At 36.7% G+C, this 15,745-nt stretch overlaps 1 protein-coding gene across 1 annotated transcript in view; it reads right to left on the reverse strand.

The window, feature by feature from the left end:
• Nucleotides 1–15,745, reverse strand: part of UBTD2 (ubiquitin domain containing 2) — a 55,923-nt gene that overhangs the window by 6,065 nt on the left and 34,113 nt on the right. The window contains exon 2 of the mRNA XM_036884681.2: nucleotides 15,038–15,274. Coding sequence (XP_036740576.1) covers nucleotides 15,038–15,274 — 237 coding nt within the window. The remainder of the gene's footprint in view (nucleotides 1–15,037; nucleotides 15,275–15,745) is intronic.

A 15,745-nucleotide genomic window follows, 5' to 3' on the forward strand; every position in this document is an offset into this window, starting at 1 on the left:
GGTAAACAAAATTGTCCGGGTGAACTCTGCCCAGCAGGTTGGGAGCTTTCACAATCTTCAGGTGCTCCAGCTCCCTGGCTGACTACACAGCTCCAAGGAACCCATACGTGATACACAGCCTACTGCGCCTTTCTCCGTGCCAGCCCTACCTGGCTCGCAAACCAGCAAACCCTACCCTTGTGTTAGGCCAGCCAGAGGGAAGATCTGTCTACAGCAACTACAAATGCATAGCATAGAGGCTTATACCTGTGTGCTCGACCCACTGGTTCAGGCAGTGGAGACAGGCATAGAAGCCGGGAAGCAGGAAACAGCTCCTTCCTCCCCCCAGGCACCAATACTACACCCCTGCAACCCCCGACATTGCTCCAGGGGCAGAGCAGCTCCAGAAAGTAGAGCTTCTGGGCACCAGAGGGCACCATATACAAATATGAAATGCCAAAGGAACTTGGTTCAGAGTAAAATTATTAATACAACTCCTGAGAAAGATTACATAGACCTCATGAATTTTCCTGAAAGTGAGTTCAAAATAAAAATCATTAACATGCTCATGGAGGTATGGAAAGAAATTGAAGAACTCAGGAATGAATTCCGGTCAGAGATCCAATCGTTGAAGAGCACAATGGAGGGTATTAAAAGCAGATTAGATATGGTGGAGACAATAAATGAAATAGAAACTAGAGAAGAGGAACACAAAGAAGCTGAGGCACAGAGGGAAAAAAGGATCTCTAAGAATGAAAGAATGTTGAGAGAACTGTGTGACCAATCCAAATGCAATAACATTCGCATTATAGGGGTACCAGAAGAAGAAGAAGAGGGAGAGAATGGGATAGAAAGTGTTTTGAGGAGGTAATTGCTGAAAACTTCCCCAATCTGGGGAAGGTGATAGTCTCTCAGGCCATGGAGATACAGAGATCTCCCAACACAAGGGACCCAAGGAAGACAACACCAAGACATATAGTAATTAAAATGGCAGAGATCAAGGATAAGGACAGACTACTAAAAGCAGCCAGAGAGAGAAATAAGATCACATAACAAAGAAAAGCCCAACAGGCAATCATCAGACTTCTCAGCAGAAACCTTACAGGTCAGAAGGGAGTGGCATGATATATTTAATGCAATGAAGCACAAGGGTCTGGAACCAAGCAAACTTTATCCGGCAAGATTATCATTTAAATTTGAAGGAGGGATTAAACAATTTCCAGAAAAGGAAAAGCTGAGAGGATTTACCTCCCACAAACCATCTCTACAGTGTATTTTGAAGGGACTTCTATAGATGGAAATGCTCCTAAGGTTTAATAGCTGTCACCAGAGGTAATAAAACCACAGTAAAGAAAGTAGAACAGCTAATTACTAAGCAAATGCAAAATTAAATTAACTATACCCAAAGTCAATCAAGGGAGAGACAAAGAGTACAGAATATGATACCTAATATATAAAGAATGGAGGAGGCCACTCCAAAACTACTAGAACAAATATCTGAATTCAGGAAAGTTAAGGGATACAAAAGTAACACACAGAAATCTGTTGCTTTCCTATACACTAATGATGAACTAGCAGAAAGAGAAATCAGAAAACAATTCCATTCATAGCATCAAAAAGAATAAAATACCTAGGAATAAACCTAACCAAGGAAGTGAAAGACCTATACCCGAAAAACTACAAGACACTCCTAAGAGAAATTAAAGAGGACACTAACAAATGGAAACTCATCCCATACTCTTGCTTAGGAAGAATTAATATTGTCAAAATGGCCATCCTGCCTAAAGCAATCTACAGATTCAATGTAATCCCTATCAAAATGCCAACAGCATTCTTCAACTAACTGGAACAAATAGTTTTAAAATTCATATGGAACCACAAAAGACCCCAAATAGCCAAAGCAATCCTGAGAAGGAAGAATAAAGCAGGGGGGATCGCGCTTCCCAACTTCAAGCTCTACTACAAAGCCACAGTCATTAAGATAATTTGGTACTGGCACAAGAACAGACCCACAGACCAGTGGAAAAGAATAGAGAGTCCACATATTAACCCAAACATATATGGTCAGTTAATATACGATGAAGGAGCCATGGATATACAATGGGGAAATGACAGCCTCTTCAACAGCTGGTGTTGGCAAAACTGGACAGCGACATGTTAAGAGAATGAAACTGGATCATTCCTAACCCCATTCACAAAAGTAAATTCGAAATGGATTAAAGACCTGAATGTAAGTCATGAAACCATAAAACTCTTGGAAAAAAACATATGCAAAAATCCCTTGGACATAAATATGAGCAACTTCTTCATGAACACATCTCCCCAGGCAAGGAAAACAAAAGCAAAAATGAACTAATTGGGACTATATAAAGCTGAAAAGCTTCTGTACAGCAAAGGAGACCACCAATAGAACAAAAAGGCATCCTACAGTATGGGAGAATATATTAATAAATGACAGATCTGATAAAGGGTAGACATCCAAAATATATAAAGAGTTCATGCACCTCAACAAACAAAAAAGCAAATAATCCAATTAAAAAATGGGCAGAGGAGCTGAACAGACACTTCTCCAAAGAAGAAGGCCAACAGACACATGAAAAGATGCTCGACATCGCTAATTATCATAGAAATGCAAATTAAAGAGAAATTAAAACCACAATAAGATATCACCTCACACCAGTAACGATCACCACCATCCAAAAGACAAACAACAAAAAATGTTGGCGAGGTTGTGGAGAAAGGGGAAACCTCCCACACTGCTGGTGAGAATGTAAATTAGTTCAACCATTGTGGGAAGCAGTATGGAGGTTCCTCAAAAAATTCAAAATAGAAATACCATTTGACCGACTGAGGAATACCACTCTTAGGAATTTACCCTAAGAATGCAGCAGCCCAGTTTGAAAAAGACATATACACCCCTATGTTTATTGCAGCACTATTTACAATAGTCAAGAAATGGAAGCAACCTAAGTGTCCATCAGTAGATGAATGGATAAAGATGTGGTACATATACACAATGGAATATCATTCAGCCATAAGAAGAAAACAAATCCTACCATTTGCAGCAACGTGGATGGAGCTAGAGGGTATTATGCTCAGTGAAATAAGCCTGGCAGAGAAAGACAAGTATCAAGTGATTTCATTCATCTGTGGAGTATAAGAACAAAGAAAAAAACTGAAGGAGCAAAACAGCAGCAGGCTCACAGGACCCAAGAACAGACTAACAGTTACCACCAAAGGGAAAGGGACTGGGGAGGATGGGTGGGAAGGGAGGGATTAGTGGGGGGAAAAAGAAAGGGGGCATTACGATTAGCATGTATAATGTGGGGGGGAGCATGGGGAGGGCTGTACAACACAGAGAAGACAAGTAGTGATTCTACAGCATCGTACTATGCTGATGGACAGTGACTGTACTGGGGTATGTGGGGGGGACTTGGTGATGGGGGGAGTCTAGTAAACATAATGTTCCTCATGTAATTGTAGATTAATGATAAGAAAAAAAAAGAATGAAGGAGGAAGAAAAAGGAGGAGAAAAAGAAAAGAACCTTTAGATTGTGTTTGTAATAGCATATTACATGAGTTAAGTTAGACTCTTAGGGAGTAAGGAAGTTAACCTTGAACCTTTGGTAACTATGAATCTAAAGCCTGCAATGGCAATAAGTACATACCTATCGATTATCACCCTAAATGTAAATGGACTGAATGGACCAATCAAAAGACATGGAGTCAATGAATGAATAAAAAAACAAGACCCATCTATACACTGATGCGGCCTACAAGAGACTCACTTTAAACCCAAAGACATACACAGACTAAAAGTGAACAGATGGAAAAAGATATTTCATGCAACTAATAGGGAGAAAAAAGCAGGAGTTACAGTACCTCTATCACACAAAATAGACTTCAAAACAAAGAAAGTCACAAGAGACAAAGAAGGACATTACATAATGATAAAGGGGTCAATCCAACAAGAAGGTATAACCATTATAAATATCTATGCATCCAACACAGAAGCACCTACATATGTGAAACAAACACTAACAGAATTAAAAGGGGAAATAGAATACAATGCATTCATTTTAGGAGACTTCAAGACTTCACTCACTCCAAAGAACAGATCAACCAGAGAGAAAATAAGTAAGGAGACAGAGGCATGGAACAACACATTAGAACAGACAGACCTTATAGACATCTACAGAACTCTACACCCAAAAGCAGCAGAATACACATTCTTCTCAAGTGCACATGGAACACTTTCAAGAATAGATAATATTCTATGCCACAAAAAGAGCCTCAGTAAATTCAAAAACATTGAAATTGTACCAATCAGTTTCTCAGATGACAAAGGTATGAAACTAGAAATAAATTATGCAAAGAAAATGAAAAATCCCACAAACACATGGAGGCTTCACAACATACTCCAAAATAACCAATGGATCAATGACCAAATAAAAACAGAGATCAAGCAATGTATGGAGACAAATGACAACAATAATTCAACACCGCAAAATTTGTGGGACACAATCAAGCCTGTGCTGAGAGCAAAGTATATTGCAATACAGGCCTACCTCAGGACAGAAGAACAATCCCATATAAGCAGTCTAAACTCACAATTAATGAAACTAGAAAAAGAAGAACAAATGAGGCCAAAAGTCAGTAGAAGGAGGGACATAATAAAGACTAGAGTAGAAATAAATAGAATCAAGAAGAATAAAACAATAGAAAGAATCAATGAAAGCAATAGCTGGTTCTTCAAGAAAATAAACAAAAAAGATAAACCCTTAGCCAGACTTATCAAGGAAAAAAAGAGTCTATTCTCATAAACAGAATCAGAAATGAGAAAGGAAAAATCACTACAGATACCCCAGAAATATAAAGAATTATTAGAGAATACTACAAAAATCTATACGCTAACAAACTGGATAACCTAGAAGAAATGGACAACTTTCTAGAAAAATACAACCGTCCAAGGCTAATCCAGAAAGAAACAGAAAATCTGAACAGACCAATTACCAGCAACGAAATTGAACTGGTAATCAAAAACCTACCTAAGAACAAAACTCCTGGACCAGATGGCTTCACTGCTAAATTTTAGGAAACATTTAGTGAAGACTTAATACCCATTCTCCTTAAAGTTTTCCAAAGAGTAGAAGAAGGAATATTTTCAAACTCATTCTATGAGGCTAGCATTACTCTAATACCAAAACAAGGCAAAGACACCACAAAAAAAAGAAAATTACAGACAAATATCCCTGATGAACATAGACGCAAAAATAGTCAACAAAATATTAGCAAACCAAATTCAAAAATACATCAAAAATATCACCCATTATGATCAAGTAGGATTTATTCCAGGGATGCAAGGATGGTACAACATTCAAAAATCCATCAACATCATCCACCACATCAACAAAAAGGACAAAAACCACATGATCAACTCCATAGATGCTGAAAAAGCATTTGACAAAATTCAATATCCATTCATGATAAAAACTCTCAACAAAATGGGGATAGAGGGCAAGTACCTCAACATAATAAAGGCCATATATGACAAACCCACAGCCAACATTATACTTAACAGCAAGAAGCTGAAAGCTTTTCCTTTAAGATTGGGAACAAGACAAGGATGCCCACTCTCCCCACTTCTATTCAACATAGTACTGGAGGTCCTAGCCACAGCAATCAGACAACACAAAGAAATAAAAGGCATCCAGATTGGCAAGGAAGAAGTCAAACTGTCCCTGTTTGCAGATGACATGATATTGCGCATAAAAAACCCTAAAGAATTCACTCCAAAACTACTAGATCTAATATCTGAATTCAGCAAAGTTGCAGGATACAAAATTAATACACAGAAATCTGTTGCTTTCCTGTACACTAACAATGAACTAGCAGAGAGAGAAATCAAAAAAACAGCTCCATTCACAGTTCCATCAAAAATAATAAAATACCTAGGTTGCATCACAACCTAACCAAGGAAGTGAAAGACCTATACTCTGAAAACTACAAGACACTCATGAGAGAAATTAAAGAAGATACCAATAAATGGAAACACACCCCGTGCTCATGGATAGGAAGAATTAATATTGTCAAAATGGCCATCCTGCCTAAAGCAATCTACAGATTCAATGCAATTCCTATCAAAATACCAACAGCATTCTTCAATGAACTAGAGAAAATCGTTCTAAAATTCATATGGAACCACGAAAGACCCTGAATAGCCAAAGCAATCCTGAGAAGGAAGAATAAATATGGGGGGATTATGCTCCCCAACTTCAAGCTCTATTACAAAGCCACAGTAATCAAGACAATTTGGTACTGGCACAAGAACAGACCCATAGACCAAGGGAACAGACTAGAGAGTCCTGATATAAACCCAACCATATATGGTCAATTAATATATGATAAAGGAGCCATGGACATACAATAGGGAAATGATAGCCTCTTCAACAACTGGTGTTGGCAAAATTGGACAGCTACATGCAGGAAAAAGAAACTGGATTATTGTTTAACCCCATACACAAAAGTAAACTCAAAATGGATCAAAGACCTGAATGTAAGTCATGAAACCATAAAACTCTTAGAAGACAACATAGGCTAAAATCTCCTGAATATAAGCATGAGTAACTTCTTCCTGGACACATCTCCTCAAGCAAGGGAAACAAAAGCAAAAATGAACTCATGGGACTACATCAAACTAAAAAGTTTCTGTACGGCAAAGGACACTATCAACAGAACAAAAAGGCAGCCTAGAGTATGGGAGAATATATTTGTAAATGACCTATCCAACAAGGGGTTAACATGCAAAATATATAAAGAACTTACACGCCTCAACTCCCAAAAAGCAAATAACCAAATTAAAAAAATGGGCAAAGGATATGAAGAGACAGTTCTCCAAAGAAGAAATTAAGATGGCCAACAGACATACGAAAAGATGCTCCACATCATGGAAATGCAAATTAAAACCACAATGACATATCACCCTCCTCACACCAGTTAGGATGGCCAGCATCAGAAAGACTAACAACAAATGCTGGTGAGGATGCGGAGAAAGGCGAACCCTCCTACAGTGTTGGTGGGAATGTAAGCTAGTTCAGCCATTGTGGAAAGCAGTAAGGAGGTTCCTGGAAAAACTAAAAGTAGAAATAGCATTTGACCCGGGAATCCCACTCCTTGGAATTTACCCAAAGAATACAACTTCTGAGAGTCAAAAAGACATAAGCACCCCTATGTTTATCACAGCACTTTTTACAATTAGCCAGGATATGGAAGCAACCTAAGTGTCCATCAGTAGATGAATGGATAAAGAGGTGGTACATATACACAATGGAATACTATTTAGCCATAAGAAAGAAACAAATCCTACTCTTTGCAACAATATGGATGGAGCTGGCGGATATTATGCTCAGTTAAACAAGCCAGGTGGAGAAAGACAACTGCCAAATGATTTCCCTCATTTGTGGAGTAAAACAATGAAGCAAAACTGAAAGAACAAAATAGCAGCAGACCCAGAGGCTCCAAGGAATCAGTGGTTACCAAAGGGGAGGGGTGAGGGAGGGGATTGAGGTGTATTATGTTTAGTACACATGGTATGGGGTAACACGGGGAAAACAGTATAGCACAGAGAAGGCAAATATTGCATCTGTGGCATCTTGCTGCACTGATGGACAGTGACTGCATTGGGGTATGGGTGTGGACTTGATAATAAGGGTAAATGTAGTAGCCACATTGTTTTTTCATGTGAAACCTTCATAAGAGTGTATGTATGTCAATAATACCTTAATAAAAAATTAAAAAGAAAAAAAAAAAAGAAACCGACAGTCCAAAGGCAGGCGGACAGCACATTTGCCAGCACTGTTATCAACAGGTCAAGGAACTGGAAGACGAAGCCAAAGAAAATGGTGACTGTCTCTATGCTGTGAGGACATCATGTAGTAACAAAATGGACACATTACTGTCTCTGCCTCATCTACCATATTTGAGAGGAAATGTGCAAAAAATAGGGCTTAGTTAAAAGATGGAGAGTTTTGCTTAAGAAATCCTGTGTATTTAAACACAATAGGGAAGGAACCACACAAAGGGAAGGTAGGGATTTTTCTACCTTTCCAAAACTACTTTTAGCTATATTTGCATTTGCAATACACAAAAGGCTTTAATCACCACCCACTGGCCACTGAGGGTGCAGTTAATTTACCAGTTCTTCACTAGTTCTAAAAAAGTTCTAGCCAGACTTGCTTACATCGCTCACCAAACATCCTCTATGGAACGACTTTTTTTTTTTCCTTCTGACAAGCCCATTGTAGGCCTCAAGTCCCAGCAGAGACAGATGGCCACCAGGATATATGACTGCCAGGGCATCACCTCCCCAGGTCAGGAAGCCCTGGAAGCTTCCTATGAAAGCTGCCAAGGCCCCACCTTCTGTTCTGATTTCATACATAATTTTTTTTATGTTGTTTGTATTTGCCTTTCTATCTAGATGATTGGCTCAGATGTTCTATTTCCCTTGGTCAACTGTTTTCTATGGCTGTTTTTAATTAGGCTTCAAAATATTTCAGACAACTATAAAGATAGAACTAAATTATATGCCAAATAATAAAAACAACTTTACTAAATGTCAGAAACTCTTTCACAAGCAGAGTTTCAGGTCTTAAAAAGATGTCTTTTTTCAAGTAGTGACTCTATTGCATCTTACTATGCTGATGGACAGTGATTCTAATGGGGTATGTGGTGGGGACTTGATAATGGGGGGAATCTAATAACCACAATGTTGCTAATGTGACTGTATATTAATGATACCAAAATAAAAAAGATGTCTTTTTCTTACCACACTGATGGACAGTGACTGCAATGGGGTATGGGGGGGACTTGATAATATGGGTGAATGTTGTAACCACAATGTTGCTCATGGGAAACCTTCATAAGATTGTATGTCAATGATACCTTAATAAAAAATAAATAAAAAGATGTTTTTTTAAGCATTCAAAGGCCTTAATGTTTATCCCTCTATGCTCACTCATGTAAGACTGTGTGTAGTTCAGTCTAAGGTTTTTTACCACTTGAGACTTGGATAGATACACGAACAATTTTGTAAAGCTTAAAAATCAGCTTCTGCATATCGAAACTTCTGGGGATACAAAATGTTATCTTAATAATGGTGATGGCTTCATGAGTATATACTGCCAGAGCTGATCAAACCCTACACTTTAAATGTATTGTTTAGCATACTTTATATACTTCAATATTGCTGAAAAATTTTTAATACTTAAAAATACTGAGAATCTGATATAGAACCTGCCTGCCCAAAGGAGTACAGTGTCCTAGATCTGCAAGGCTTGTCACACTGAAGGTCTCTTCCAAAGCCTGTGGCAATGTCATCTTTATTCCTGACATCTCTTTTCCAACCTACCCAGAAGGCATGAACTCGTACTTTTCAATAAACCTGGCTTCCTATGGTAAAAGGCGGCCTAAATATATAACTGAGTTGGACACAGCTAAAAAGGACAAGAACACAATTTTAATTTAGATCCTAATTTGAACATATTTAGCCTGTTTCCTCAAGGATTATAGTATCTACCTCACAAAATTGTTATAAGGATTAAATAATGAAACACATAAAAAACTGCCTAGTTCATTTAATAAACTCATAAAAACCATTCAGTAATGTTGGTTCCCTTCTCAAGTCTTAAATCTCAGAACCAGACTTATGGGGGAAGAGCTCAGCAACAGCAATATCACAAAGGATCAAAGTTTCATAAAGTTTGAGTCTACTGCTTTATGCTTCATAGGGTTTTCTACAAACGTGAACCACGATAATGCCATAAGGGCCACCAAAACTACCCTTCATCCAGATATTATGAGCAGTCTTTCAGGACTAACAAAATACAGGCTCTCTCATGCAAACACTTTGCTGGGAATTATATTAAGCTTATATATTTGGCAGTTAGGCTTTAGCTATCTCCTCACACCTATAAGCAATTAAACTATGGCATTCAGAAGCACGAAGTCCACCATCTCTTCTAGAAAGTACAAGTGAAAAGTGGCTTAGCTCCTATGTATTGCTAAAGTCATATGATGGTTAGACCATGATTAAGAGCTTGTGTAATACTGTACCACATTTCTAAGGGGACAGTTGTTTTTAATTCCAGCTCCTTAAAAAGGACAGAGGAACAGACCAGAAGCACTTGGACACCATGGTTTATTTAAAGCTGAACTGGCTTTATTTACAGAAACAGAAGATGGAGTAGTATGCTCCCTGGGACCATGTCAGAAACCTTGCTTTTACTCCACTCCCATGATCCAGAATGGCGAAGAAAGGAACTTTTCAGAGAAACTGCCCTATGCCCCCCTCTGCTATTTTACAGCCTTTGTAGCTGTAACTGAAGAAAAAAGGTGACTGCTGTGGAGGAGTGGATACAGATTTACATTTTGTAACCCCATTTTTGTTTGAGAATAGAGAGGTAATCATTTATAGCATATTAAAAATATGGTTACTCAGTTATCAGATCCTTTATTAAGGCCCTGTTTCATTTCTAAACACAAAGGTCTTGTGAAAATCCTGTTTCCCATGTATGTACAATATTTCAATGCTTTTATTCCTGAGCTTTATGTTCATGAATTAACTTATCAATTCAGTTTATTTAACAACAAATTATAGATACCTTTAAAGGTACCAGAATTTATGGCCTATTTTTTAATGGGCCTCTAACAAAGTTAAGAGAAATTGAAAAGAGTCTGCCACATATGAATTTCCTGCCTATCCATGTTTTAAGAGAATCCACTTGTTCCTCTTCAGTATATAAATAGAAGTATATAGTTTTAAAAGCATTCTACATAGTGTGGAAGAGACCTAAAATACGAGAAATGGAATTAACACTGAAGATTCCGTGTACAGTCTTTTACAAAAAACAGAAATGTAATGACTTGATGATATCATTAAGCTGCTTTGTTACTGTTAGATCCAGGGCTTGAGTTCAAATCCCAATTCCATGAATTTTAACCTGTAAAAATGACATAACTTCTCTGTGCTTCAGTTTTCTCATCTATTTAAATGGGGATTGTTGTAAATTATTACCACAGGCATGAAAATTTAACATCAATTTAAAACATGTTATTAGTATTTTTTATTCCTGATTCTCAATGTAGGTGTTCTTTTCATCATATCAGCTCCCCATAGATAGAAATGCTCTATTTATATTATTTATAAATAGTGTCTTGGTGTTAAAACTTCCACTGCACTATACATAATTTAATTTATTCACATTTGATATATTTTAAGATCAGGAAAAGGGGCAGAATTCAGAACAACTCCTTTCCTATTATTTTGAAGGTGATTTAAAAAGTTAAGTTTTTAAATATTACCCTTTTCTACTTCCCAAATCCCTAAGTATGAAAAAGAACAAAATAAGCAGGCCTTCAAAAGCATAGTGGAAGAACTGGCAATGTTTAGCCACAAGAAGAATAACACTGAAATTAAGTCTGTAAGTATGTGAGAAGTAAAGTGCTCAAATGACAGTCAGCAGCTACTCCCTATACAAGAACGGTTATGAGGGAAATTTTTACATTTGACTTGCAGGAAGATGTAAAACACTTAACTGTAAATGTTAAAGGAATACACAACAAACTTTCCAGAAAATTAGAAGGTTGGTAAACAGAGAAGGCAATTTTTAATATCCTTTTTAATCTTCTATATGATAATTCTAAAAAACTTTAATGCTCATCTTTACAAATAAACAGATATTGTTTCTGAGCAAGATTTAACTGAAAACTGAATAGACACTATGGGCCAGACTGTGAAAAATAGAAATAACAGCCACCTATCTATTTTTCTGTATATGCTAATTTGGGTAAGCTACATAATCTATAACCTGATTTCACTGGCAAAATACTGTATGTGGAGTGTTCTTAGGATTTTTAGGTAATGGCAAAATAGCAATCAATTAGAAAAAGGAAATAAGCACTTTAAGAAATTTAAAACTATGAGTAAAACATGTGTAAATCATGAAAAATAAAAACTCTTATAGGGTGGGGAGGCTGTGGAAGACATACCAGATATCAGAATCATCCAAGGAGCTCTTTTCACAATATACATGTCTGTATCATTCTCAACCTGCATCATAATTCTCACAGTCAAAATATATGCACATATATAAAATTCCCTGTGGTTATGACTCTCCCTATTGCTATCTGACGATAGTGAACTGAAGATTGATCACTAATGTATGACAGAAGAAGATATGTAAAAAGTGCAGAATTATTTTGTGCTTGGACAGGCAGGAATATTATGAATGTGAACTGCTGACTGGAATTGAAACAAGAACATAATCACCAATGGAACCACTATCAGAAAAAGAAAGGAAGGCAGAAACATTGGGAGAAGGTGTTTTTGTTGTTTCCTTAAAAAATAACTCAGAAAAGAAGGTAATTATCATTACATATACAAAAAGGCCATGGACAAATACATAATTTTTATGCACATAACACTGATACTAAATATAATTTAAACCAAAAAGGGCACAATTCTTGCTTATTTTGAGCATACAATCTAAAATAGCAGATAATGCCGCTTACATAACTACATAAATATACATTTACAGAGACATTTTCATAGAGTTTTCAAATTTAATGAACTTTTTATAATATTTATATTGGGGAGACAATAAAAAGATAATGGGAAGAGAAGACACAGAGATGAAAACAAGGAATTAAGAGAGATGTGATTGAATTAAGTTTAGAAAAGAGTATACTTTTCAGGATCTCTTCAGATTGTCAACCTATGATCAGTTTAATTTTCTTACTGTAATACTGACAAAGATGATGAAAGGGGTGGGGATGAACCAAGAATGAAAGGACATTAAACTAAGTCCTCACTGCTCTGGTGTCCAGTTAATAACTCTACCATTTAATTGTTGTTATTGAATTATCACAAATCTCAAAATTCCAGTAGGCATACAGCCAAAGGCAGAGTTCCCTAAAAGCCAAAGAAAGATGTTACCAGTAGACAATACATCCTGAAAATTATCAAAATCTATAATTTATATGTTATATTATTTCACTTAATCAATACAATCATCTATGGATAGGTAGTTATAACTCACATTTAACTGATGAGAGGATTGAAGTTTACAGAGAAGTGATTTGCCCAAAGTCATATAACTGGAAGAATATGACAGAGGCCACAGTAAGGCTAGGTCTGATACCAAAGCCTGACCTATGCAGTATTTTAAACTCAAAATATGAAGTGCTGGGGATGTTTAGGGTGTAACACAACTAAATGTATCCAAAGTAAAATTTCAAATACGTAATCACACCAAAAATATGTGAGGAATTTCAACAATATCACTGAAGTGGTTAGCTGAATATAAATAGCTAATTCATAAACTTATGGCGAGTTAAGAGTACAATACAACTCAAAAGTTCACCCAAGAAGTATTATTAATAAATTCCATATATGAACAAGGGAATTCAATCAGGGGTACCAATAACAATAACATTAATACCCGGATTGTTATTACAGGCTCAGGCATGCAACAGGGCTACTTTGCCTCCATAAACTTATAAATGAGGCCACAATTTATAGAACACATCTGATACCCTTATAGGAAACTATGGTAAGTACAAAGTAAGGAAATCAAAGTTCCAAGATTCTGGATCTCAGGCTTCTAAATTAAGACAACACAGATAAACAACTCCTCTAGCCCTCCCCAACCCCCAACTTGCAGGGCTATACAAATACAAATATATTCTGCTTAAAAAGTACAGAATATAAGCATTAAAAGAGAAGAGTGAGAAAACTGATTATAAAGGAAGGCCCTTCCCTTTATATTATATAAAGGTAGTATTTGAAGATAAATTATAGAATTGAAAAAGGTTAATAGAGCAAGATGAAGTCCACTCCCAATCATGTAAGAGGTAAATAATTCAGACTATCCATGAAAATAGGGACTGAAGAGTCATGAAATGGTTTTCTATTATAAAATTTTCAAATGTAGGAGGGATCATTTTTATACCTGTGTAGAAAAAGTAATCTATATACTGTGGGTACTCAATAAACATTATTAACACAAGGCCATGTTAATAAGCTTTCATAATAAAGAACAGGAGAGCTATGGATCATATGTTTTAAAAAAGTTTCTTAGAAGCACAACTCATTCAGAAAATTGATATTTGATGACAATGCAAAGGAATATAGGCAATTATAAATGGAGCTAAAGAGATAACTTAGAAAAACATTAACTTGAAATGGTGAAAGGAAAAATAAATTTATAATATAGTAATCAAAAGAAGAATGTAATACAAAGTTAACACGTCAATCTCAGTATAACATGAAAATCTTTTATGTGTTTCTAATCAAGGAGACCAAGCAGGAAGATGTGCATGGACCCAGCGTATGTATGTCCCTGGAAACATTCAAAGCTTATAGGTCCATAGAGTCACATTCTTAAGCAAAGGAGAGAGGTTTTTAATAATACCCAGGTCTACAATCATAGAAAACTGTCCCGAAGAGTATGTGAGACCAACTTCTAAGTTCAGGTTAGCTCATTAGGCTTGATGAGAAAGGTTAATGACTTTTTTAAAAGAAAGTTAAAGGAGCATCCACTGAGTCTCTGTAACTTCTGTGATCTAAATTTGAGACTACCTCTCTAGTGCTGGTTGGAAACCAGTGAAGGAGCTCTAAGAGACTTGGGCAGGGGGTGGAGGGCCCCTAACGGAGAACTACGTTATATGGAAGTCAGAAAATAGACTATCAAGTGTTGTCTGTCTTGAGTTTTAAAATATTTAAATATATATATATATATATATATATATATATATAGAGAGAGAGAGAGAGAGAGAGAGAGAGAGAGAGAAATACACACACACTCATATATATATTACACAAACTAAATCTATCTCCAGCTTGAAAGACATACAAAGAAATACCTCTTCACTACATTAAAAAAAAAAAAAAAAAGATTAGTTCATAGCAAGAAAAATGAATAAACTTTTCCCATTTGGCTTCTTGCTATCTGAATGGAGCTGACTGTGTTCCCGCTTTGTCCCTGAGGACCAGCAAACCTACCATGTGGTAATGTTATGTTTGCACCATCAATGATTGCTTGTGCCAGTTCATGATCGTTGCTCTCAAAAGCATGTGCTGCAGCCTTCAAGGCATCCCAAATCTCTTTACGGCCTTCAAAAGCTGGTGCGGTATCCCAAAATTCATCCCTCTTGCTGCGCAGTTGTCCATCTGTCATGGGATAATCGCTTTTCCATTTGGGTTTCTCCTTTTTCAATGGCTGGTTACGACCTAAAGCAACTGAGAAGAAAAAAGGCTAACATCAAAACCAAAATTTACAGAACATGTGTTAAAATTATCTGGTCATTCTTCTTTCATCAAAATTATAGCTAGGAGTTTGCCTACTAGCTAATTCTCACATTCTGAAATTCCCCTAACCAATTTTAGAACTACAAAAACAGAGACATTAGGTGGCTTTATCCAAAACTTCCAGTGACAGGTTAGTAGCTCTTTTCCATACAGTACACCTTCCGTAAAGCGTTCTTAAAATTACCTAAAAAAGTCATGAGTGTTTCATCAGACAATAATGGCAGGATCCAAAACGAGCAAAGGGATGCTATAACAAAGAGGTGACATACTAGGAAAAATGAAATGGCAACAATAGTTTGACTCTCAGAACCCTTGAACATCCCACATAGGAAAAAGACAGCTTTATGGTGTCCAGAGAAAGAATAGCCAAACCACCAGTTCCACGAGGAAAGCTGACCACAG

This window comes from Manis pentadactyla, chromosome 2 (genome assembly GCF_030020395.1).
Source record: "Manis pentadactyla isolate mManPen7 chromosome 2, mManPen7.hap1, whole genome shotgun sequence".
Classification (NCBI taxonomy): Eukaryota; Metazoa; Chordata; class Mammalia; order Pholidota; family Manidae; genus Manis; species Manis pentadactyla.